Source organism: Dendrobates tinctorius, unplaced genomic scaffold (genome assembly GCF_039654945.1).
Source record: "Dendrobates tinctorius isolate UK_male_01 unplaced genomic scaffold, ASM3965494v1 ptg000047l, whole genome shotgun sequence".
Classification (NCBI taxonomy): domain Eukaryota; kingdom Metazoa; phylum Chordata; class Amphibia; order Anura; family Dendrobatidae; genus Dendrobates; species Dendrobates tinctorius.
Genome location: NW_027361715.1, coordinates 10,485,081 through 10,512,162, shown reverse-complemented (window position 1 = coordinate 10,512,162; position 27,082 = coordinate 10,485,081). Strand labels below are relative to the sequence as shown.

Below are 27,082 nucleotides of genomic sequence, written 5' to 3'. Positions count from 1 at the left end.
GCGGGCATGGAGGAGGCCATTAGAGGGGCTGACCCCAGGGACCTAAGGGGCTGGTGGGGGCATCCAGATTGCTTACCTGATGCCCACTTCACTGTCCATGAAGAGGATGACCACAGGGGCCCACGATTTGAAAAGGAAGGCCGCTGGGAGTGAAGATCCTCTGTCCCCGCACTGTGTCCAGGCAGTGCAGAAGATGGTGTCAACCCCTTAATAGAAAGGGAGGAGGTCACCGCCGGTGACCACCGTCTTGCTCTCAGCCCTCTCCCGGGAGAGGGGTGAGGAGGGGAATTGGCTAGGACCAGCCACCTGCTATAAGCCCATAGTACCAGAAGGTGATAGGGAAAAATGGGTCCTGCCTGCGGGTCTGAGAATTGCGACGTGGGCGACACCACATTGCTCGCTCAGCCGCCCAATATGGGAAGGCAGGGTGAGAATCTACACCCTGTTTCCCGACACTGTATCTGGAAAATAAATCGAAAAGATTAGTAACACACACACAAAAACCTAAAAAGGAAAAGTTAACTGCGGATCTGGGAAGATCCCGGTCTGCCTCCTACAGACACTAATCACAAACTGAGGTACTTCCTGCCTGTCGGTGGGTGTATACTGCCGGGGAGGAGCTAAGTTTTCTTATTTTGCACAGTGTCAGCCTCCTAGCAGCAGCAGCATACACCCATGGTAATCTGTGTCCCCCAATGAAGTGATAAAGAAAACATGAATGTCATTTTTAAATGTCCTTCTAGAAACTAAGTATAATAAACTTTCCCTCTAATCTCTCCCGCTATTACGTATGTAAGAAAATATAGCAAAAATCACTCATTATTCAACTCATGATACCTTCCTAGGCTATTAAAAATGAAATAGCTTTGGTCTAACTGGCTCATTCTGCAAAGCTTACATTTCTGATAGCATTCTAACGAAATGAAAAGCAAATCATCAATGACTACTGGTAAAAAAAAATCAGACTGCCATGTTATGTGTTAATAGTTTTCTGAAAGTGTTTGGCGCATTAAAACAACCATCTGATGTGTAGGTGATAAGCAGATGATCTGGATGTTCCACTACCAGGTATTGATAACCTCTCTATTGGATGATGGACCTGTCCGTCCGATAGCTGCACTGAGCTAAACACGTGCAGGGCTGGACAGTACAGCTTCGCCAACTGTTTAGTGGCCACTCCGGGGTACTGCAGGTCAGATCCCATTCAAATAAATGTAGAGCTGATCTGCAGTACCCAGCAGCGGCCACTACAACGTTGACGACGCCGTGTTGTTCAGCTCTGAGACTGTTTACATCTGTAAAGCTCAGAAGACTTCATCATTGGGGTGTCGGATCCTCACCGTCCTACTAATGCTGACCTACACAGAGGGCCCGAGAGGTCAGGAAGATCAGAGGCCACACGTGTATACTGACAATGTGAGCTCCTGCAATGTCAGTACGTACGTGGCTGAGGATTAAATACAGGCAGCACTCCTTGTTGCGCTGTCAATCATCAGGACAGGAAGGGCAAAAACTGGTAAATGAGGGGGCGGAATGGTGCACCAAGCACTTGGCCACGCCCAGAGTGCACCAAGAAGCACATTTAGATATGCAATAAAGCTGTTTGTGCATAAAACAAAATAAGTAAAATCTGTGCCACATGTGTGACTTTCTAGGGCTAAGTCCCCTGCATGAATATAATGGTGGTTACATTTGAGTATTGGGGTGACAGACTCCCACTAATGGAACAGAGATGACACTGAGTGCCAGCAAATAAGACGGTGTCCTTCATCTCTCAAAAAACAGCCATCTTCCGGGACTTACATGATTGAGCAGCTTATTTCTGTTCATATACAGGATATCGACACCCTCCACGTTCTTCCTCCGTCCTCGTCTTCTCTTGATGACAGGCTGGGCATCTGTCCCCATGCCGTTCACACTGGCACTTGGCACCAAATTGGGAGAACCTTAGAAACGATTAGAATAATTACACTTTACTGTGAAGGTGAAAGAGCAGCTCTCAGCACAGGACAAGTAAAGGCGAGACGCCTGTAACATCATTGTTATTAGATGTCAGTGGTTCCATGTCAGTAGCATTACGCGTCAGGATCTAATCTTCATGCCTTCACTTATTTTTAGATTCCCTGACAAACGGTTTGCGACCTGCTCCAGGATCCAAGCTTTTCTGATGGACACGTCCCTCTAAGGACTCATACAGACCTCCGTGCAAATCGGGCAGATCACGAACTACTAATACTTGGATTTGCCGCGAGTCTCCTAACCCAAGCGTGCCAGCCTCATGGAAATACTTGGGTCAGAAGACCTGCAGCCATTCCATGCATTGTGGTCTGAGACTGGACATCTGCATGAGTCCTAAATAATACATGTAGGATGTACGGTCTGTGTCCAGTATGCTGCTGCATTCACTAGCTCTCAGGTATCAGCACAGCTTCATTCCTGGAGTGCTTTCCTCTCCTTAACCCTATGCAGACAGATAATAAGGCTGAGGAGTGAGTGATTCACTCCCATATATACTACCTATCCAAAGGATAGATGATAACTGGTGAATCAATGTGGGTGGGAGATGACTGGGACCCTCAAGGATTCCGAGAATGGTCTCTATTAATTCATTCAGAAAGTTATCTCCAGAATGCCTACAGAGAATGAAACGAATGCGGGTGGGGATGCAAAGCCACCATTCCAATCAGACGGGACACTTCAGAATTTTCTTGGGATCAGGAGGGGGTTCCAGCTATCTGACTTCTACAGATCCCCAAGTTACCACCCATCCTTAGGATCGGTGATCACTTTTTTTCTAATCAAAAAACGGCTTTAATGGGGTACAAACATCAGAATATGGAAAGAGAATGAACTTCAGATCTTGGTTATAAATGAAAATAACCCCTTATCCCAATCTGCGAATTCCCACCCAACAACCCCCCACTCTTGTTTGGAATGCAAACCAATGAAATAATATACAAAAAACAACCCATTTTTCAGTGCTCAAGAATAGAGAAGTTGTCTCTCCAGTGGTACAAGGATTCCGAGAGTTAACATATCAAAGATCACATCTCTGCCCTTCAGATATCACTGAAGGGCATGTAATCCAGTCTCCCTACTGCTTCCCAAATTTGGCTGTGACCACCCTCTTAGTATAAGCCCTTTTCTCCATTAGGATAGTATTTAGGCACAGGACCACCTCCTCTAATGTAGGTGGAGTACTGGACGGCCAATGTTTAGCAATACTTTCTTGTGTGATAGAGAATGTTTCCTATAGCCAGTTGTAATGGAGGAGAAGCTTCAATATGTCCCACACCGCCTAAAACACAAGATTTGGGTTCCAGTGGCAGTCAAATTTTATATACCAGCCTACTCATGTTGTCCAATAGGTCCCCAAGTCTAGGACACGACCAGAATATATGGATCAAATCTGCCCCTTCATTACATCTTGGACAGTGGTGGTCCAATATGCCTTATATCCCTTTCCCATCTAGGCCTGATTAAGACCATAGGATCCCCTAAAATATTGGATAGCAAAACTTTATACATTAATCAGGCCTCTAGTTGCTTTTACAACATAGTCCAGAAACCCACTGGAAGAGATGGTGAGATCAGATATACCTTCCTGGGCCCTTACAGCGTGCCTTAACTAGACATTAGTAAAAGTCAGCGTTTCGTAACTGGAACGTTTGTTTTTGGCGATCAAATATGTCCAGAAGTGTCCATCAAAATATAACTGATCTAATATTTTAGCCCTTGTTTCTTCCATTCACCAAACCCTTCTAGATGAGAGAGCTCCTTCAAGCCTGGATTATTCCATATAGTAGTACATTTAGAGGGGTACTATCCCCCATGTTGTGACTTTTTTTCTTGACTTTCCCCCATGCTCCAACTTTATTTCTTGACTTTCTCCCGTGCTACTACTTTATTTTTTGACTTAACTACTAGAGGATTCAGTTTTACAGGGATATACTCATTAACCTCAACCTCGCTGGTAACATAAATGACTGGGGATTTGAGCTTTTGCACCATTTTACACCTAACCTCAACAAATCTACCTTCAGGGTCTTTAAAGGAGTCAATGTGCGCAAATGGGACACTTCTATGTACAATTAGGCTGAGCGCCCTTGAGTAATTAGAAAGAAATGAATGTAGGGTGTACCCCAACTAGGACCTGTGTATCTGATTGATGGTGTCGTTGGTTAGACGGGTCTCCTGTAACCCTATTATTGCAGGGCTGAATCTTTTTATATAGTCAATGATTGCAAATCTTTTGGAATTGTTGCTCAACTCACGAATATTCCAAAAAATAAAATCCATCATAGTATCCATCTTTAAGAACAGCCATGAAAGGCAATTCTTCTTGAGAAGAAGCCCAATAAACAATATACAATTCTGTCACTGTCTTGGTGGAGGACCCGCCGCACTAATATAGAAATGAAAGTAAGTGCCACAGAGGTTTGGACCAAAAACACCAGCCACAATAGTATTAATGCCACATAGAAACATTACATGAAACCTTAGTCTGGCAATGGAGACCTGCAGGATAATAGCAGGTAGTGAGGAGAATGATGGAGTTTTCATAGCTGTAACCAGCACAGATAACAACCTTCTAGATGTGCTCAGCATGTCTAGATATCAACCTTCTAGATGTGCTCAGCATGTCTAGATATCAACCTCTTAGATGTGCTCAGCATGCCTAGATATCAACCTCCTAAGTGTGCTCAGCATGCCTAGATGCTGAGCACATCTAGGAGGGTGGTATCTAGACATGCTGAGTACATCTAGGAGGTTGGGATCTAGACATGCTGAGCACATCTAGGAGGTTGGTATCTAGACATGCTGAGCACATCTAGGAGGTAGGTATCTAGACATGCTGAGCACATCTAGGAGGTTGGTATCTAGACATGCTGAGCACATCTAGGAGGCTGGTATCTAGACATGCTGAGCACCTCTAGGAGGCTGGTATCTAGACATGCTGAGCACATCTAGGAGGTTGGTATCTAGACATGCTGAGCACATCTAGGAGGCTGGTATCTAGACATGCTGAGCACATCTTGGAGGCTGGTACCTAGACATGCTGAGCACATCTAGGAGGCTGGTATCTAGACATGCCCAGCACATTAAAGGTTGGTGTCTAGACATGCTGAGCACATAGAATACATCTTGCAGTCATGAACAGATATATTAAGGCTTCCCTACTTGACCACGTACCTGACACTGCAGTAGATTTGGGAAAGGTTACGAGGCTGGCCTCTGACGCGTTCTGGAGATCTTGAAGTCGGGCCAAATACTGCTGCTGCCCCATTACTTCCTCACTGTCAAGCGATCGTTTTTGAGGAATCCCTTGTTTCTGAAATGTTAATTTCAAGCCACCTTCCTGAAAAAAAAGAGGACAGGTCTGTGTTATCAGAATACTGCACAAAATACGGCCTCACATCTTTCACATGTCACATAATTCCCTGTGACCAAACCTCAAGCTGTCAGCTCCACAACACTCGCCAGATAGAAAAGCGGAAGCATTTACTTCTCCACACACCAGATGTTATTTTAGGGACGCCTCGCCTCTAGAAATCTATCTGCACCTCTTCAGCTCACAACTGGTCTTTAGCTTTCGGGAATGACGGGTATGGAGGCAAGAAGACTATCTCACTGGGGAGGCCCTCAGCTGGGTGACAGGAGGAAAGTTTCCAGTTTTATGCAAATAAAGCCACCATTGCATAAAACACAGCCTTTGCTCCGTTAATGGAATCATTCAGGAGATGGACAATTACCCTGATTATTCCCGGTAACGAGCTTTGCACCAGGTTTTCACATTAAAAACAACAGCAAGCAGAGATCCCTAAAATGGGGTGGACCTCAAAGTGTATTATACATTTAGCTTAAGTTCTATAAAACCAGAAAATAACTAACAAATCATAGCAAGGACCAAAGTTAAAAATACACTGCTTGGCGTGTTTGTGCCCACCATATACCCAAAGTCTTACACGGTGCCCAATGACCGAGGAGTCCATGGTTGCTCTTTGACACCCAGCTCACACAGCGACCATGTAAGAAACACCTTGGGGCTGGCGTGGGCACCTTCGCTCCTCCGCCAATAACTACATTCTCAATGTTATCTTTTACGGAAGCAGCTGTGTATTTGAATGTCCTGCACTTTCTCCCTTTTAAGAGTTTCTGGGCAGAAATGTATTACATATGGAAGCATTATAAAATACTAATTATAAATAGGCAACTCCAGACTGGTGATTTTTCTAAATAGGAGTTATTGAGAAAAGTGTACAGAACACTCGCAAATGTCCAGAAAAGTTCGGATGGTGCAATCCTGGCGTGTAGAGAAAGACCCCACAACCCTCTATAGTCCCTCTCAGTGTGGAAGCATGAGATCTTGCGCTCTGCACTAACCCTAGGTTAGTGCGAAGCTCGAGATCTCGCTTTTCTCTTTAAATCCTATTTTCAAGATGTCAGATGCAAAACTTTTAAAGGGAATCCGTCACCCTTTTTTTGGGATATGAGCTGCCGACACTGACATTAGGGGCTTATCTACAGCATTCTGTAATGCTATAGATAAGCCCATGTAACCTGAAAAATAAGAAAAAAAGAGTTAAGCCACCGGGTATCGCTAATCGTTGTTGAAACGTCTGGACATTTTTGGGGTCGTTGGTCTCCCGCTGGCCAGCACGCATCACTGCGTGTGACAGACGGGAGACCAGCGATCAGCGAGCTGGTAACCAAGGTACACATCGGGTTTCTAAGGGGCGCACCGGCGCCTAGAAACCCAATGTGTACCTTAGTTACCAGCGCGCTGATGCAGGGAGCTGGTAACCAAGGTACACATCGGGTTTCTAAGTGCCGCGCGCCCCTTAGAAACCCGAAGTGTACCTTGGTTACCAGCTCCCTGCATCAGCGCGCTGGTAACTAAGATACACTGCGGGTAACTAAGAGACGTGCGTCGCTTGTTACCCGCGTGTCGCTGGTCCTGATCACTGGTAAGATCTGCCTGTTTGACAGCTCACCAGCGATCATGCAGCGACTCACCAGCAATCCTGACAAGGTGATATCGTTGTCGGGATCGCTGGTGAGTTGCTATGTGTGATGGGGCCCTTAGATTATACTCACCCCGGCGTTCGGTCCGGTCCGCTCCGGCGCCTCCCATCTTCATACGATGCCGTCCTCTTTTTTCCTTCCTGTTGTGGCTCCGGCGCACTGCTCTGCCCCCTATTGAGGGCAGAGCAGAATCCTGCAGTGCGCAGGCGTCTGGAGAGGTCCGTTGCCCGTGCACTGCAGTATTCTGCTCTGCCCTCAACAGGGCAGAGCAGTGCGCCGGAGCCACGACAGGAAGGGAAGAAGAGGACGGCATCGCATGAAGATGGGAGGAGCCGGACCGCAACACCCATCGAACCAAGACCGGACCTCTCCCCCGGTGAGTATAATATAACTCATTTTTCTTCTCTTTCAGGTTACATTGAGGGCTTATCTACAGCATTACAGAATGCTGTAGATAAGCCCCTGATGTCAGTGCTGGCAGCTCATAGTCCAAAAAAAGGGTGACAGATTCCCTTTAAGGCTAAGGACACATTGCATTAGTGGCACTGTCAGTCGTACGGCCTCATGAGTTATATATCAGACAGTGGCCAGTGTCTGTGCCATTTGGGCACCATAGGACCCACTACACAACAGGACCGCAGTATACATTTGTTTAGGGCTCTTGTGGCCCTGGGTATGGGACAGTGCACTCTGCTTTGTTTTTTTATAAATTTAAATTAACAGTATCTATTCTATTTCTCCCTTGGTTCCCCATTCTCTGACGGACAGCTGCGACCGTGCGTGCTGTATAACCAAGGATATCCTACTTTATATACCCCAGAGGCCATAACATGCTACAAAGCGTGCGCTCCCTGGACTCCGTTGGCTAGAGAAATCCTGCTTGCTAAAAAGAAAAACACAGGTCACTGCAAAGCATGTGGATGCGCACAGTGAAAATAGTCAAAACAGCCAAATGTAGTAACGAAAAAACACACTAAAAAAAATCCCATCATTGTGAACTGAGGCAGTGCGGGAAAAAGAGCACCTTATGGAAGCAAAAAATTGCCAGCGGATAAAAAAAATAAAAAGCTGGGAAAGCTTTAATAATATTTGCATTTGTTCATATTAATATTTGGCAAGTCGGAAGCGCAATGAGCTCAAAATTGGCAAAAAAAAACAACAACCCCTTGCAAGATCTGCCTTGAAAATAGGTGTTAAACAGGAAGAAAAGAGCAGCCAGCCAACTTGAAAATGAGCATGCTGTACACAGCAACCAGGTCCCAGGGCAAGAAAAAGAAAAAATAAACATACGTCATTGATTTTCACTGTAAACTCCTTTTCTTGTACATGCTTCTTCACCTTTGGCATCTGTTGCGCTTGGTTGCTTTCTTCCTTGATGGGAACGCACGTGGGAGGCTGAGCACCTGGGTCACTGTACTCTGTGGCGGCCCCAGGACTATCCAGTAGTTTGGTGGTATAGAAGGACGCCACACTGGTGCCATCATAGTTCTTTCGTGTAGCGGGCCATTTCCCTTTCAATACTACCTGGCAAATGCTGTCCAACCGGTTTATTATCACCCGATCCTGAAAGTAGAAATGTTAGAAATAATGTTGTGGGCATGCTCTGTGCTCTATGCAGAGGTCACTGCGCAGAGAGGGGAGAAGATACTGCCTCTTTTAACTGCTGTGATCCTGTGTTAGCATTATCTGCTTCATTCTAGAGGGCTCCCAAATATGATGTCCTAATAAATGTCTAATGTATCAATTATATATTTTTATAACTAGATACTGACACATAATCTTATTTTCTCACCTATTTTTATTCTATGGAATATTCTTTTGTAATTCTATGTACTATACGTGATTACATCTTGCTCGGGCTTCGGATAGAGCATTTAGAGATCTGATTTACGGCGGTAACATGGACCACAGGAATCTGTAGGATGGAGAAGTTCATTTTGTGGGGTGACCTATGCAGAGGCCGTTGTGCGGGCAGGAAGTTGGAGGTGAGCTGTGTTCATCTATTGTGCATGGTGGAAAAATGATATCTAGGCATACAGTCATTGTAATCCTATCTGTGATGATACTGAGACTGCTGAAAAGTGATCCATACAGAATAGGACATGTCAGCCGAATATTAGGATTAGTGGCCAGAAAATTGAAGAATAATTCAAAGCATCTCTACTAGGCAATCTTTTACCAGTCTTTTAATATATGTATATCAGTCACCTTAGGCCAATGGGCAGCAGCAAACATATATCCTCCTTGTACAAGATAGTTTGAGTTTGGAGCCCCATTATCTAGCTGGAAGCTGTCCTGAGTTTCATCCTGTAGAGTGCTCATGGAGGCCACACTTTCTTCATCATAAGCCTTCACGTGGGACACGCGCTCTGTTGGGTAACACAAAGGCAATATGATCAGAAAAATCTGCTGTGTAAAATGGGTGAACAAAATTAAAAATCTCTACAGGTCCGACTTCTGGGACCCCCACCGAGCCTGAAAACAAGGTTCTGAAGAGCCCCTTCTGAATAGCCAGGAGGTCGAGCATGCGACCTTCCATTTCATTCATTCTCTACCGGGGACAGCCAAGAACAGAAAACCACATAAAGAGAAAATAATTGCTGAATAAAAGATGCGCTGGTATATTAGCTACTGAAAACCTCAGCACCTTGGCTACATACAGATCTCACATCCAGCATGTATTACTGGTAGAGTCACTCCCATGAAGAAAAACCTGAAAATTGGATCCAGAATGAATGAAAGAATGAACACTGCAGGTAATAAAATTTGAATGCGTGTGTAGGAATCCTTTTCTCCTTGTCAAATGTGTCCATTACCTTAAAGGGGTTATCCAGGATATAGGGTTTTGGGAGACCCTTCACCCCGGGTTGTGGTCTGGTTCTCTGCGTCTAGCACTGGGTCTCCACCACTGCTCCAGTGTCTACTATAGTCTGCAGCGAAGATCTCACCTTGACAAAGCTGCAGCCAATAATTGAGCTCAGCGGCTTGTGCCGTCAACTCAGGCAAGGCTTCTGAGATCAGTTTTTGTCTGCAGAGCTGTCGATGTGACGAAATGAAAGTGAAACAACTGCTGACTCCAGTCTGTAACTTCACGCACTATTAAACTGGTTGTTCCCTTTCAGTTCTGGGATTTTACTAAATTAAAGATTGTCCTAAAATAAGAAATACTATTAAATTTGAAGCCACATTGGTGCTTCCCGAAGGTCCTGCCATTCATGGGACCACTGCATTACTGTGACGTTTGAAGCATGGCACATGACCACTAAGGTCAGTGATCGGCTGCATCTAAATAATTGGCAGGAGATTACTGCAGGCCCAGCAGGGAGCGCCAAAGCCGTGGCCCATCCAATGAGCATATCTTGTGCTTAGGATAAAATCACTAAAATTCTGGACCACCTGTAAAACATCAGAATGATAACTTCCCAGTACTGTACCCTTGTACATACCACATTTTTGTCCATCCCCATCATCACTATCACTGTCCTCAGACGAAGACGATGAAGATGAAGAGGAGGAGGAAGACGATGAGGATGATGATGAACACGAAGAGGAAGAAGAGGAAGAGCCGGATCCTGAGCGAGAGCAAGAAGAAGAGGACGATGACGAAGAGGAAGATCTGGATGAGCAAGAAGATCGGTTGGAGTCAGAATCAGAGTCTGAACTGGAGGCAGACCCTCGCTTGCTAATTCTAGGTTTTTTGGAAGTTAGATTGGGTGTTAGGGGCTCAGTCCTTGCTGCCACCATTCGCCTGTCAGTCTCAGCCTTCACCGCTGACTTATGCTCTCCGGGAAGAGGCAATGGGCCATTACAGAGGCTTACTGTCTCAACCTTCAGCTTTACAGGCTCTGCAGCCAGTAAAGGAATATCGTCCTTTCCATCTTCATCCTTTACTCTGACGTCATCATTGGGGCTCCCTTTTAGGTCTTGTGTCCGAGACTGAGGAGTAAGAGGGGATGCAGATAATAGCAACTGGCTTTGTGGTGCAGAGAGAGGAGTAGAAGGCGTTCCTTTATTCTGGTTGTAGCTTTTCTGAGATGCCATAAAAGAAAGTTCTGGATCCCGCAGAATGTGATAATCTGTTCTGCTTACACCATGCTTAGCTGCTCCGATTAGCAGATCCCGATCATGTTTACCGCTCTCCCACCACACTGGTAAATCTGGGTTTGGTTGGCAGAGCTTAAGGCGCTCAAACAGCTGAGGATGGTGTATAGCCTGCTCTCGGATCTTTCTCAGGAGCTCAATCCGGTACAGCGTTCTGGAGGCTCTCTCCTCTGTGATTGGCTGGATGGAAATGGAGGAGTCCACAAGGTCTGATAAGAAAAACAATTGGGTTAATATATTATTCCTAAAAACAGGAGAGCAAGAAAAGTCATAACAATAATTAAAAAGTCCTACAGAAATGAAATAATATCCTATTTTGAATATCCCCCCCCCACACAGAGGACAAGTTAGCTAATGTTTAATTCAGGTTTTTATGATTCATGAATTTATTTAAACATAATTTTTTATTTTTCATAAGTTCTGTGGTGATAGTGAGATTGCTGAAAAGTCTTCCATAAAGACACTTCATCTGTTGAGTGAATCACTGATAGACCTGAGTATTGTACAGCTACTGGTGAAGCTGTGGACAAGGAATAAGCTCCAGAAATATCCCTGGACCGTCTCCAGAGCTCACACTAAACACATACCTTCTTTGGAAGGCAATCGGCACACCCGTCGGCACATTGCTATAAAGGCATAGAGGTACTTCTCCAGGCTCTCATCTGTCTTCTTGTGGAGTCTTGCCATAGCTCGAAACTTGGTCCAATCAAACTGTCCTCTTCCCGGATCAAACACCACCCCGAATGTGGAAACTACGCGGTAAAAGTCTGCTTCCTCCCTTCGAGTCCATCTAGAAGAGAATGTATGTACAATCACGGAAGGGACAGATGACCACATTAACGTTTGTCACTAATTAGATCTCATTAGATTAATCTCTGGGTCACTCTGGTATCCTGAAAGTGACGCACGGTCTAATTAGGTTTCGCTACTTACAGAAAATTTATGAAATCTTCTATCAGAAGCTTCTACTAGAATGAAGCTGCTGAAGTACTGGTTAGGACTGCAGCTCCAAGTAGTGGATGGCCAACAGATTTGCGTAATAATTGGCCATCTTCTGCTTTACCAACAACAACCAGACAAAAAGGAAGTTGCCAGCCAAGCATCGTTCGGCCATAGCTATCTCTTTGATTCCTTGGCTGAGCACTCGAGTCTTCTCTACGAGAGAGCGGCTGACAGAATCCTCTAGTGGAAGATCCCTCTGCTTATTTCACCAAGAACAATAGGATTGGCAGTCCGAGATCTGACAGGGAAGAGTTGGCCAGGCCTGCCGATATCAGCTGACATTAGTCTAATGTATATGGGGGTCATAAAGGGGTATTCTCAAATTGTCTCTTGAGCAGCTAAGAGCAGTGCAGTCTCCTCGCTTCCTGGTTTTTGGCAGGGCGGTATCTCTTCCTTGAGTGACAGATATGGTGAATAGAACTGTAGTATTAGTAGAACTATAAAGCTCAGCACAAGGTCTGCTGTAACACATTCTAAGTCTAAACAGTTATTATCTCTATGTGTAAACATACTAATAAGGCATTTGGACAAGCACACAGCTCAGGACAGTGAGAGCAGTGATTAGGAGACTAGCTCTGAATGCTACAAGAGTGGGAGGTGAGCAGCTCACTGCTGTATACAAATCAATGGGCTGTAGAGAGCTGAGTGGGAGATTATAAGTCAAACCGGATACTGGAATGTAGCTAGTGCACTCTTGGTCAGGCACTAGAGGCCGGGTTCCATGGAAATGAGCTGTACATACTATAAAAGCTCAGGCAGAAAAAGCAAGTCAACGCCAAACTTGCTTATTTTCAAACTGTCTAATTAATTGAAAGAAATTTAAGAAATTGAGAATACCCCTTCAAGTTGCATTGTGATCTTTAACAACTTTACTACGTGGAACGGACCTGTCAAAAGTTTACAGCCTGTGTCCAAGACAGAGAGAAACTTGACTGCAGAAATGTCTGTGACCTAGCTTTCGGTATAGGAAGGAGCTCTAGGCTTGGTTTATCGGAGCTTTAGATCAGCAAACCCCAACTAATAATATTTTCTGGCATGTCTCAAACGCAAGTCAAAATCTATTCATTCTGAAGAATATTCCCCATTCATTCACCCTCAGGCCTCGTTTCTATTTAGCATTTTATGGCAGTTCATTTTTAGGTAAATATCCATTTTCTGCACCTCTGGGATCTGTCCCAGCTTTGTCTAAAAATAATCTGTACAATTGTGAATAGAAATAAACCTTAATAGACCTCTGCCTAAAATATCGGCTTTGTGGGTAGAAATGTGGATCTCATATACATTAATCACAGATGAAATACTTCACCAACCTTTGCTGCCTTTCAATTTTTGCGGCCACTTTTGGATTCAGGGAAACATCTTCATACGGTGGTTGTGTCACGGGTGTGTGAACAGGAAACATGGGTGAGATTTGTTGAACCTGCCTAAATTTGGTGGTGCGCTGGAATGTTGTTATAAGTCGCCGTAGCCGGGTGGTGAGTGCGGACTGTGTAGGCCAGTAGCTTTTGTCCCCCTCCAACGCTTGCCCATCTGGTAAAACAAGATGAGAAATTTTAAGAGATTTCCCTAAGATTTATCTCCGCCACATCCAACATTCTAAAACTGCACTAATAGCTACAGTCATGGCCGAAAGCGTTGGCACCACTGAAATTGTTCCAGAACAACTTTCTTGATTATGTTGCACACCATGGTCAAAGGAACATCAGGATCTCTGGAGATGGACTTATAACCTTGAGATTGTCGATATTGTTGAATAATTTTGGTTCTCAAGTCCTCAGACAGTCTTCTTCTCCTCTTTCTGTCCTCCATGCTTAGTGTGGCACAACCAGACACACAATACAAAGATTGAGCCAACTTCTCTCCTTTTTATCTGGTTTCTTGTGTGATTTTCATACTGCCCACACCCGTTACTTGCCACAGGTGAGTTTGAACAAGCATCGAATGCTTGAAACAAACGTTTTACTCACAGGTTTGGAAAGGTGCAAAAAATTATGTCCAATTTGCTTTTTTTTCTCAGTTTTTTTTTGCGTTGTTACAATACACAAGAAAAGAAAAACATGTGATTAACAAAACGTGTAATTGCAATAATTTTCTGGTAGAAATACTTTATTTTCTGGAACACTTTCGGTCATGACTGTAAAAGTGTTATTACCGTTTCCTTTTCAATGATGCATGAAAACTTTCTTAAAACAGAATAGTTCTTCAAAGAAGCTGGGCAGAAGACTTTTGGTTAGACTTTGCCATTACCTTTAGGGAAAATACAGGCAGCAATTTCTTACCTCCATCTGCTATCACCAGGTCACCAGGAGAGGATGCATCATCCTGCAGGGAGGACAAGATAACATGCAGTGAACCTAAAGGTCAGAGCGTAATACCTGCAGATCTAGAAGTTCTCTGAATGCTGAGTTCTATATAACCCCCCAACACCTTTTATTGGCAGTTTTCTGTCTATGCACAGTGTATACAGAAAGCTGCCAATTAGTGTGGTGGGGCGGGGTTATACAGAGCTCATGGATATGGAGGACTATATAACAGCAAGTTTACTAGTCCTCTTGTGATAATCTCCTCTTAGTAAAGCAGTGATGGGATCAAAACTACAGTAAGAAGCCCAGTAAGTGACACATCTTTGGAATCAGGGTCTCTGTCTCTAGATATTGATCCTTTAACAAACATTTCATACCAGCATGAGGGAATACTCCTCTACAGTATATGCTCCTATAGGTATTCCCATCTCATGCATTTATTACATATCCACCATAAATTCCTGAAAAGTTCAAGTCCCCTGAAGGGACTAAAAAATAAAGTCAAAATCTAAAAGAAACACAAATAAATACATTATATATAGAATTTATATATACACACACACACGTAAATAAGCAATATATATATATATACACACACACACGCAACTTTTAAGGAATAAGCAGATTTGATTTCATGTCTGAAAAAGTCCGATCTATCACAATAATTATTTTTTTTAAGTTATAATGCTAAATCACTATTTTTTTGGCAGCAACACTTCCTAGAAATAAACGTACTGTAATAAAAAAAAAATGATGACAAGGTCATAGGTACTCCAAAATGGTATTAGTAAAAACGTCATATTAGGGCGTCAAAAAAAAAAACAAACCCTCAGAGCTCCTCCATGGATGGAAAAACAAAAAAAGTGACGGGTCTTGGAAAATGGCGTCACAAACAATTTTTATTCTTTATTTTGCTAATTTCGGAATTAGCTAAATAAACTGGACGAGTTTGGTATCGCTGTAATGGTACTGATGTGGAAAATCAATTTCAATTTCTGTTTTTTGTTTTTTTACATGAAACACTATTAAAAAACATAATGGTGAACTTGTTTTTTTTTTTTTTTGCAATTTCACCGTAATTGGAATTTTCCATCCATTTTTCTAGTATTTAAAATAAATGGTGTCATTCAAATTTGCGCTTTGTTCCGCAAAAAAAAAAAAACAAGCTCTCATGTGGCTGCGTTGATGGAAAAATAATAAAAAAAAAATAGCTACAGCTCTTAGAAAAAGGGTAGGGGAAACAGAAACAACAGCGCAAAAATAAAAAAAAAACTCCCTGGTTATTAAAAGGGTTAAAGTGTCTCTCGCCGCCATTTAAGAGGTAAAGAATGGACAAGTGAAACATTTGGCGGTCTTACTTCCAGGTCATCCTTGAATAGAGCGGGGGCAGGCTTGTACTCCGGATCTTCCACATCACTGTAGGACATAAAATATTCGATTACTCTTCTTCCATGGCGGTCCCGCAGCAGAGTCACTACACACCTCCTGTGGCTCTTGGAACTCACCCGTCCATGTAATCGTTGGCTCTCTGTTCTGCTGCTACAGCTTTTTCATCTGGCTTTCCAGCTCGTTCAAGAAAACAAAGAGCGGGGTCCGCCCGGATTGTGTTGTACTTTTCATACCCTGCAGAGAGAGAAAAAAAAAAGCAGTATATAAATAACCGCAATATTTTCTGTGATAATAATGGAGGACTGACAGCTGTGCCAGATCGGTTCCCAATTGTGACAGCCGTTACAAATGTCACGATAGACGTTTAAGTCAGACGGACCGAGATCGCAACGCAATGCTCGGACTGGCCGGCGGCTCTCCCCACCAGTGCGTGACAGCTTCCTACGTTACTATGTAGCTGTCCAGCCAGTCCCGAGCATTGCGCTCCCAGATATACGCTATCTGACTGCGCCCTTATAATTGTAAGTGAGTGGTGTGTTCCTGACCATTATCATTCTCAGCACAAGGTTGTAAACTATATGACCTTGGCTCAAATATTGGATGAGAAGTGAATGCTTTGTGTTGGAATGACATTTACAGTGACAATGTGGATGGGTACGGCACACACCCTACCTCAGGGAGGCGCTCTACTCACCATGCTTGTAGACTCCAATCAAAAGTGACTTGTCAGCATCTGCGTCCCACCAACCCACCGGTAACTCCGAGTGATCAGGCTCAGGAATCCATAAATCAATTTCGCTAAACAAGAAGAAAAAAAGATATCAAAACATAAATCCAGATAAGGAGTCTATGAGGCAATCAGTTAAGGAAGCTCTCGGAATATCTAGAGTTACCTGACATCCATTCCTTCAAGGACACTTTTGCTGTGGGCCCCGATCACTTCCTGCTTGAGATAGTACAACATTCTCACCCTAAGTAACACCCTGCGAGAAGATGGAACCAGATGAAGGCATGGCAATGACACGGGGCGAGATGGCGAGAATTACACAGGTGACAGCGCTGACTTCTAGGAGACAATGACGCCATCTCTTACTTGTTGCAGTGATGCTTTAAGTGCTTCTTATATCCGTCATCTTGTAGGAGATGTTCTGGGTTGTACTTTCGTAACCATTCAGCCTTGTGGATGTCAAAAGTGCTGGCCTGAGTCTTCACCTTCTTCCCCTTTCTACCTCTCGGTACAGGAGCGGATAATCCTAGAGAGACACAGACATCGGAATAGGGAATACAGTAATACTATTACAGCTTGTAACTTAGGAGAAACTAACAGGAAAAATTACTCGGAGCAGAGATGCCCTCATAGGTGAATGCAAGCATGAAGCCTGCAGAACTGTGAATGAAGCTCTGGGGTACAAGACAGGCTGAAAATCAGGCTCAAGTCAGAAAAAAAACACAGAAAATGAGATTATAGGAGACACACAACAGCTCCTACAGCACTCCCAACGGCAGAGCTACTCAACATCTTCATTACTTATAATGTGCGTGCCTATTCACCTACATACGGCAGGGGGCACTGTACACATACAGCGCATATTGGGCGTACGACGGCCGAACCCATTGCTTTTATGGGATGGGGTGACTACATAAAACAGGAGTCAGCAGCCTGGGACACTAGGTGTTGTAACGCTAGGCCTCCCATCGTGCAGCTGGGAAGACATGTTCGGAGTCATAGCGTCATACATTACTAATCCTGACCCAATGGGGGCTCTAGACTCTCACAACAGAAGATCTATTCGTTCTCTTGGGGTGGGGGTTGGAGGTAGAAGATCTATTTGTTCTCATGGGGTGGGGGTTGGAGGTAGAAGATCTATTCGTTCTCATGGGGTGGGGGTTGGAGGTAGAAGATCTATTTGTTCTCATGGGGTGGGGGTTGGAGGTAGAAGATCTATTCGTTCTCATGGGGTGGGGGTTGGAGGTAGAAGATCTATTCGTTCTCATGGGGTGGGGGTTGGAGGTAGAAGATCTATTCGTTCTCATGGGGTGGGGGTTGGAGGTAGAAGATCTATTCGTTCTCATGGGGTGGGGGTTGGAAGTATCGGGCAGTGACGAACACCACTTGTACCTTTAACAGCCGCAGGTGGAGCAATGTTTGTGGCGGTCAACCTGTTACGTCCCGCCGTCAACCTCTAACAGTAGCACTTAATACATGCCAGCAGGGGGCGCGTTGTTTCACGTTCTCATCAGCACGAACGTGACAAGATCGCATGTCGCCCGATGGGTTGTCATGGCAGCCGGGGATCTGCTGATGACCCCCGTGCCTGTCGTTACGATCCTCCTGTGAAAGCCAGCCTGTGGTTGGGTTACATAGGAGATCATGACTTCTGCTATACACAACAGTGCTGTAGCCCTGCTACGTGTAGCACAAACGATCGCAGCTTCAAGTTCCCTAAAGGGCACTATTAAATACAGTAAAAAAAAAAAAAAGTTTTCAAAAATATGGGAAAAAAACCCGCAAAAAGTTAAAATCACTCCTTTTATGCTCAGTTACAAAAAAAATACACATATTTGGCATCGCTGCGTTCATAAAAGTCTGATCTATTAAAAAATATAAAATACATTAATTCGATTGGTAGACGGCGTAAAGGGAAAAAAATCAAAATGCCACAATTATGGGATTTTATGGCCATCACAACATTGCAATAAGAGACGATCAAAACGTTGTATCTACCCCAAAATGGTGTAAGTGAAAACAGCAGCTCGGGGCTCAGAAAATAAGCCCTCATATAGCACCTTATCCCGAAAAATGAAAACATTACGAGTATCAGAATATAGCGACACAACACAAGCCAAATAGTTTTTCGTTACAAATTTTCAATTTTTTTCCACCACTTAAAATAACTATACATTTTTATTATCAGCGTACTCGTACTGACCTGGGGAATCATAATGCCAGGTCAATTTTATCTATTCGTTCTCATGGGGTGGGGGTTGGAGGTAGAAGATCTATTCGTTCGTGAACATGGTAAATAAAAAACCCCAAATCAATTGTGGAACTGCACTTTTTTGTTTGCAATTTTAACGTACATGGAATTGTTTTCCAATTTTCCAGTTCATCACATGATAAAATGATAAAACTTGTCCCGTAAAAATCAAGGCCTCACATGGCAACGTGGACCTAAAAATAAAAACGCAAATGTTCCTGGAAGAAGGAAAGGAAAAAACAAAACTGAAAAAAACAAACAAACTGAAAATCGCCAGAGGAAAACCCAGTAAATTAGAATACTTTATAACACCAGCTTGTAAAAATTATTTTAAAATCCAAAATGTTGGCCTCCTGAAATTTACGTTCAGTAAAATGCACTCAATACTTGGTCGGGGCCCCTTTTGCATCCTTTACTGCATCAATGCGGCGTGGCTTGGAGGTGATCAGCCTGTGGCACTGCTGAGGGTTTATGGAAGCCCAGGCTGCTTTGGTAGCAGTCTTCAGCTCGTCTGGATACTGTTTAATCTACAGAACCCTGTAAAGGCTTGTCATTGACATTTTTTTCTTACTTAAATGTATCTATTTGGGGTTAAAAATCATTTTTTGCAATTGGGTTCCATTAAAAAATTTGCCCCGTTTCGCTTTTACAAGCTCGTTTACGACCACAGACCACATCAAAGTTGAATTTGCGGGGAATAGCAATAGATCCTGTAAAAGCAAAACGCTGCCAAATTTGTAATGAAACCCAATTGTAAAAATGATTTATAGCACCAAATTCTTGCATTTAAGTGAGAGACAAAAAATGTCCCCAAAGGTGGACAACCCCTTTAAAGCATAATCTTAATTCCCGATCCTAATAACTGGAATAGTATTATTATACACCTACCTAGTAGAAGTAGAGAGGCCACGACAGAGGAAAATGTATTAATTAGCAATGATATTAATGGTCTCCATTTTCTGGAGAACTTGGCAGCCATCACCATAGATAATATTATTCATCGTTTAAAGCATACTGAATAGTAATCTCCAACTATGGAAACCAGCATGGAAAAAATGTCGCCATCTCCTTCAAAAGCTCCATCGATAGCAGAGGTTAATGAATGATGGGGATTTATTCTTCACCAATATGTAATATTTCCCATTTCCAGGCAGAAACGAACAAAACATCCAACACAAAACATGGAGAATTTCAACACTACTCCCAGAACTTATAGATTTGCATGGACAACCTGGGACTTAATATAAACAGGGTTACGTGTCGGAAACGTTTTATTTTAACCTCTCAGTAACGCTGCAGGAAACAGAAAAGTGTAACATACCAAGATGGTTTTGCAGCTCCCGCGTCCGCCCATCTTCCGTAGGAGTGATGAGGTCCCACACGAAGCTCTTGATCTTCTCGTCTCCTCTGTAGTGCACCAGGCAGTAGGCCAGCAGGGCCCGGCAGATTATCTCCACATCCTGCTCATTCAGCTGTCTCTTGAAGCGGCCATGTGATAATATGTCTCTCCATCGTCCCCACCTAGGATGAACCGCAGACAGTAGAAGGCCACAATAATGGTTAACTCTCTCTTACTCTGCTGCCAACTATTTCTCCATCTCAAAAGAAACGTATTCTGACTGCACTGTATTTCGGCACCTTATTCCAGTGCCATCATAAAGGAAGAATATCAATCATCTGTAGCTGTAATGTCCACAGCACCAGCTACAGGGCCGGGACCCTCAAGGGACCACTCAGGAGCAGGATTGTTATTCTTCCCAGTGGAGGGAAAACTCCTGGGGTCCCACTATTTATGTGAGTTTTCTACGGTGCAGAACACATGTGAAATGTCCCTACCAAAAATCACTTGATAGTTGCTTAAAGGGTTAATAAGAGCTTTCTGTATTTTCTATCTTGTTAGTCTCTTAATTGCAAGTAGATCGGTGGGGTTCCAGGCCCTGAGAACCCTTAATGAGTGCTCAGAAATGCTCCAAGTGGTGCATAACTCAGGGGACATACACACAGACTGTAAAATCCCTGCACAAGAAAGCACAAGTGTGTCCACTGAGGCAGGAGCTGTGCACTCTAGTCTTCCAAGCTGCGCGCTCCTGGCTTCTGAGCTGTGCGCTCCAGGCTTCCAAGCTGCATGCTCCAGGCTTCTGAGCTGAGTGCTCCAGGCTTCTGAGCTGTGGGCTCCAGTCTTCCGAGATGTGGACTCCAGTCTTCCGAGATGTGGACTCCAGTCTTCCGAGATGTGGACTCCAGTCTTCCGAGATGTGGACTCCAGTCTTCCGAGATGTGGACTCCAGTCTTCCGAGATGTGGACTCCAGTCTTCCGAGATATGGCCTCCAGTCTTCCGAGATGTGGACTCCAGTCTTCCGAGATGTGGACTCCAGTCTTCCGAGATGTGGACTCCAGTCTTCCGAGCTTTGGGCTCCAGTCTTCCGAGCTGTGAGGTCCAGTCTTCCGAGCTTTGGGCTCCAGTCTTCTGAGCTTTGGGCTCCAGTCTTTCGAGCTGTGTGCTCCAGTCTTCCGAGCTGTGCATCTCTCGGGCATTTTAGAGTGATTGTGAATCTCTGGCATTTTACAGCGATTGTTGGGATCTCAATTTCTAATTGCAATTAAACCACCAACAACAGCAAATGTTTAGTTACTATTTAAAGAACATCTGCCAGCATAAGGCTAAGCCCGAGGCAAATTACTTGGTAAGCCCAGGTAGAAGAGTCCACTGGGCGGCTCACTCAAGCTTCTCTCTGGTATTCCTGAGAATGGGTTTTTTTATGTATAAAGACAAACCCTGTCAATCAAATAGTGTTGGGTGGGAAAAAGTCATAGGTAACCACCCATTAGACTCTTCTACCCGAAGCTCAGCTGAGCTTTTGCAGCGTTGCAGAATAACACATAGCATTCTGCAATGAGTAACCCAGTTTGGATTTGATGCTGCCTGTGGCTCAGGGACAAAGGCAGTAATACTAATTTGGGGTTATATTTTATCACTGCTCAGTTTATGGTCAGCAAGGTAGGGGTGATCACCTATCCTGAATATGTGCATTTATTATTTCTATTATCATGCCTGAATTGAGGCCAAACCACAATGTCTGAGATGGTACCCACTTGGACACCAATATTTGACTCATATATCAACTCTTGGGAAACAAACCGCTGAACCTTGATCCAATGATCATTCTGACAATACATATTCCTATAATGAGGAGCTATAATGAAATTCTTACCCATAAACCAAAAGATTTTTCTCCACTCGGAAGCACTCCGTTCTGCCATAACCATTTAGGCGATCATATGGTCTTCGCAGCTTGGGTTTATCATCTCCCTCACTTTCTGCTTCAGAAAGCTCCGCGAGTTCATCCTTGGTGGCGCTAAAGGGCCGGGTCTGTTTGCGAATCCTCGGTGTATCAATGACCAGGCTGTTCTGCAGGCAGATATAAATCACAGCTGAGCGCTCAGTATATTAATTAGACATTTATTATTAACTACATATTCTAAAGTTATACCGGTCCCTTGTTGTGTAGAATAATGAGCTCGACCTCTTCTATTCACATTTGAAAAGTTGAAATAAATGCCCTCTTACATGAGCCGATCAGAACGCCAGTTCCTCCTCACTGGCCCGTGTAAACGGCGATCAGGAGACAAAAGACCAAATGCTTCTTCATCAGATGTTTGCATCTTTTATGCCGCCTAAAGTGGTTGTACCATGAACAATGTACATTTTATCAAATAGATCTTAGAATAAAAATACAGTGCCTTGCGAAAGTATTCGGCCCCCTGGAACTTTTCAACCTTTTCCCACATATCATGCTCCAAACATAAAGATACCAAATGTAAATTTTTGAAGAATCAGCAAGTGGGACACAATTGTGAAGTTGAACGAAATTTATTGGTTATTTTAAATTTTTGTGGAATTTCAAAAATTGAAAAGTGGGGCGTGCAATATTATTCGCCCCCTTTAACTTAATACTTTGTTGCGCCTCCTTTTGCTGCGATTACAGCTGCAAGTCGCTTGGGGTATGTCTCCTATCAGTTTTGTACATTGAGAGACTGAAATTCTTGCCCATTCTTCCATGGCAAACAGCTCGAGCTCAGTGAGGTTTGATGGAGATCGTTTGTGAACACCAGTTTTCAGCTCTTTCCACAGATTCTCGATTGGATTCAGGTCTGGACTTTGTCTTGGCCATTCTAACACCTGGATACGTTTATTTGTGAACCATTCCATTGTAGATTTGGCTTTATGTTTGGGATCATTGTCTTGTTGGAAGACAAATCTCCGTCCCAGTCTCAGGTCTTTTGCAGACTCCAACAGGTTTTCTTCAAGAATGGTCCTGTATTCGGCTCCATCCATCTTCCTGTCAATTTTAACCATCTTCCCTGTCCCTGCTGAAGAAAAGCAGGCCCAAACCATGATGCTGCCACCACCATGTTTGACAGTGGGGATGGTGTGTTCAGGGTGATGAGCTGTGTTGCCTTTACGCCAAACATATCATTTGGCATTGCTGCCAAAAAGTTTGATTTTGGTTTCACCTGACCAGAGCACCTTCTTCCACGTTTGGTGTGTCTCCCAGGTGGCTTGTTGCAAACTTTAAATGACACTTCTTATGGATATCTTTGAGAAATGGCTTTCTTCTTGCCACTCTTCCATAAAGGCCAGATTTGTGCAGTGTACGACTGATTGTTGTCCTATGGACAGACTGTCCCACCTCAGCTGTAGATCTCTGCAGTTCATCCAGAGTGATCATGGGCCTCTTGGCTGAATCTCTGATCAGTCTTCTCCTTGTTTGAGATGAAAGTTTAGAGGGACGGCCGGGTCTTGGTAGATTTGCAGTGGTATGATACTCCTTCCATTTCAATAAGATCGCTTGCACAGTGCTCCTTGGGATATTTAAAGTTTTGGAAATCATTTTGTATCCAAATCCGGCTTTAAACTTCTCCACTACAGTATCACGGACCTGCCTGTTGTGTTCCTTGGTCTTCATGATGCTCTCTGTGCATCAAACAGAAACCTGAGACTATCACAGAGCAGGTGCATTTATATGGAGACTTGATTACACACAGGTGGATTATATTTATCATTATTAGTCATTTAGGACAACATTGGATCATTCAGAGATCCACAATGAACTTCTGGAATGAGTTTGCTGCACTGAAAGTAAAGGGGCCGAATAATATTGCACGCCCCACTTTTCAGTTTTTGAATTTCCACAAAAATGTAAAATAACCAATAAATTTCGTTCAACTTCACAATTGTGTTCCACTTGTTGTTGATTCTTCACCAAAAATTTACATTTGGTATCTTTATGTTTGAAGCATGATATGTGGGAAAAGGTTGAAAAGTTCCAGGGGGCCGAATACTTTCGCAAGGCACTGTAAGTTCCACAATTGGATGTGTTAGAAAAAATGTTCCTGTGCTGCAATAATCTTATAAATGTGCCCCAGCTATGTGCGGTGTAATGGCTGTGTCACACATATCACAGATTCTGGCTGGGGACGATGGTACATAAATCACTTATAATAAGAGAATATTACAGACGAAACAGCAAGGGCTCAAAACTGCTGCTTTCTGAGACAACACATTTCCCTGTATGCTATCACAGGAGTAAGTGTGTCTGCCACTTCCCCAGCCCTGTGAGCAAGTAATAAATACATTAATTCACACATAAGCTCAACTGCTGCTGGAGTTTCGACGTCACTGACTTGATTTATGGTGCGCTCAAAGGGCTGTAGAAGAAACACCCACTCCTGTGATAAAACAGGCAGGGAAATGTGTAACCTCAGAATGAAGCAGCAGTGAGCCCCTGCTGTTTTATCTGTATACTTGTCATAATTGAATTATGCTTCCCCTTGGTCAAGAGCTGTTTTATGTGCAGACCATGAACTGGAGCAGCTCTGCATAGACACAGCCATTTCGCAGGATATAGCTGGGGCACATTTATAAGATAACCTCAGCACAGGAACATTTTTTTAACACAACCAATTGTGTAACTTATTATTCTATGATCTTCTGATTAAAATGTGTTTTGTTCGTAGGACAACCCCTTTACAGCAGGGATTCACAAATTTGGATGTCTCGATCAGTGATTGATGAACCAGCTGAGAGTCTTCTGACGTGAATTTAACATTATATATGCCGGGGAGGCTGTTAAGTTCACCTTGGGGGGACTCACAGTTGATTCATGAATCATCAATAGTGACACAAAGATGTGTGACTGAGACCTACAAAATAAGAGGATGTTCCTCCAACAATATGCAAATGGTTTAAGAAATTATAATTACTTTAAGAGGGCTTCGATAAACGTGCTATAACACCAATCAGCACTCGCTATGGGTAGAAATCAGTCAGCATAAACTAAGCTCCTAAAAAGATTTCCAGGTACATACAGCTAGCGATGGCTAGGAGACCACTAAGTCACAGAAGGGCCAAGAACTGGTGTCAATCAAGAGGGCCTATTTCACGTTCATCAAACCAACAGAAACCAAAGGTCTGGTCAATGGGCTGTGCAGATTCTTCCACATCCCAGCTTTGAGTACTAACTCTGTGAGTGACTGTGTGCGGTGGGGAAAGCTGTGATCCATGATTAGTATGGATTGGAATCAATATTTTTCCACTAAACCATAGATTATTCTGTTCGGCTGTTCCAGGTGGAGAAACATGCTCAATGTGGATATATCAATGGAACCGAAAAACCCAAAGCTGGCCATACACATGAGACAATGGACCACAGCTGATCAATCATCCGTCAGATGGTCGGTCTGTACAAATGACCTGACCATCAACATGCCAGACTAGAGTCCCCAGTACACTCTAGATTGTCTGCTTCATCCTGTGTCTCAACAATATCCTGTCTGGAGAACAATCTTCCGGAGAACAAAACAATTAGCCATCCAAAATTGGACATGCCTGATCCTTTTCTTCCCCAACATCATTTGTCCAGGGAGAATCAAGAGCCCCCAAACACACTGGGCTGTTGGCTGAACATGGGGATCTCGTTGGGTTTGGTCACTAGTAGTCTTATGTGTATGGGGCCTTAACCTAGCAGATTAAAGAGACAATACAACACTGTGGAAATGTGCAAGGTGGCAAATGAATGTCCAAATTTGACCAATCGTGTCACACACTTGTATTTACATCTGACAATAGGCAATAAACAATTCCGTAAGACAGATCACATTTGGGTGATAATAGTCTGTCGTTGGCCATTTGGAATGATTCATTTGTGTACAATTGGTCAAAATCATTTTTATTACTTTTTCATCAGTTTTTGCCCCCTACGTTCTTGGCTCTAAGCATTAAGATACAGACACAAGCTCTCGGCATCGGTCATTAGACTGAGATAGAGACATCTGACTCTTCACTCTGGGTAAATCGTTCCCGCAGCTCTATAATGCAGGGCCATTTGCTTTATACCGGTCTAGCTGACATTAGCTATAATGTATAGAGATTTCAGACTTCTCTGATGAAAGTCAATTACAATATACTAGATCGTGACGCACAGATGAGACAATATCATACTTACTCTGCCACTCACTGAATCGATGTCGATTTCTGCCTTTTTAGCCCATTTCTGCCAGAAGTTCGGGTCATCCAAAGAGATGTCCGTTCTGTTACCAGAAGCCACAAAACTTGCCTGGAGAAAGGAAATGAGACCTCAGCATCCCTAACTTGTGGTGAGGCAGGTATTCCCTACTATACAAATAATACTCGCGCCACTAATACATACTGAACCAATTTCTTACCTTGGCAAACGTTGAACCCCTCCCTTCAGACTCTATAGTAATGGTCTTTGTCCGCCTCTGAAGGATTTGGTCAATGTCTTCCTCACAGAACTTGGAGCCTTCATCCTCCTCATCCATGATGGCTCCATACGCACCCCGCCTGAGAAGGTCTTCTATCTCTTTCTTGGAGAGTTGCTGAATCTGTCCATGCGGAAAAGCAATCAGTCCAGTATGAGTGTGCATGCATCGGCTCTCTACTCAATCAACATGGCTTGCTTTTTTTTGTAAATTTGAAACTGTATCTTCTCTTCCCTTCATATCAATGTGGTAGACACTTGTCCTCATGTCTAGTCTTTGATGACCAAAATACCAACTTCTACAGTTTTGCTTATAATTATAAGCAATATTATCATTTTTTTTCATTAAATGCTTTTAAAAAATGAAACGGAAGGTGAAAAACAAACACCACAAAATTCTAGTGTCCCCTGCATACAGTATCTTGGGATACAGAGATGAGAGGATCAATTAGCAGGACTCCGGACAATTGACCAGGTCAGTAATCTGTGGCCGCTGTATGG

At 43.6% G+C, this 27,082-nt stretch overlaps 1 protein-coding gene across 5 annotated transcripts in view; it reads right to left on the bottom strand.

Moving 5' to 3' along the window:
- Positions 1-27,082, bottom strand: part of CHD9 (chromodomain helicase DNA binding protein 9) — a 233,239-nt gene that overhangs the window by 15,184 nt on the left and 190,973 nt on the right. For 4 of the 5 annotated variants that reach the window (XM_073576191.1, XM_073576195.1, XM_073576193.1 and 1 more), the window contains 17 exons: positions 26,526-26,705; positions 26,306-26,416; positions 22,013-22,209; positions 20,121-20,320; positions 16,915-17,074; positions 16,715-16,804; positions 16,516-16,619; positions 15,938-16,055; positions 15,791-15,848; positions 14,409-14,451; positions 13,440-13,659; positions 11,715-11,917; positions 10,473-11,336; positions 9,235-9,395; positions 8,317-8,589; positions 5,194-5,359; positions 1,804-1,946 (listed from right to left, as the gene is read on the bottom strand). In XM_073576191.1, the coding sequence (XP_073432292.1) occupies positions 1,804-1,946; positions 5,194-5,359; positions 8,317-8,589; positions 9,235-9,395; positions 10,473-11,336; positions 11,715-11,917; positions 13,440-13,659; positions 14,409-14,451; positions 15,791-15,848; positions 15,938-16,055; positions 16,516-16,619; positions 16,715-16,804; positions 16,915-17,074; positions 20,121-20,320; positions 22,013-22,209; positions 26,306-26,416; positions 26,526-26,705 (3,291 nt within the window). The remainder of the gene's footprint in view (positions 1-1,803; positions 1,947-5,193; positions 5,360-8,316; positions 8,590-9,234; positions 9,396-10,472; positions 11,337-11,714; positions 11,918-13,439; positions 13,660-14,408; positions 14,452-15,790; positions 15,849-15,937; positions 16,056-16,515; positions 16,620-16,714; positions 16,805-16,914; positions 17,075-20,120; positions 20,321-22,012; positions 22,210-26,305; positions 26,417-26,525; positions 26,706-27,082) is intronic. The other variant, XM_073576192.1, reaches the window with a different exon arrangement.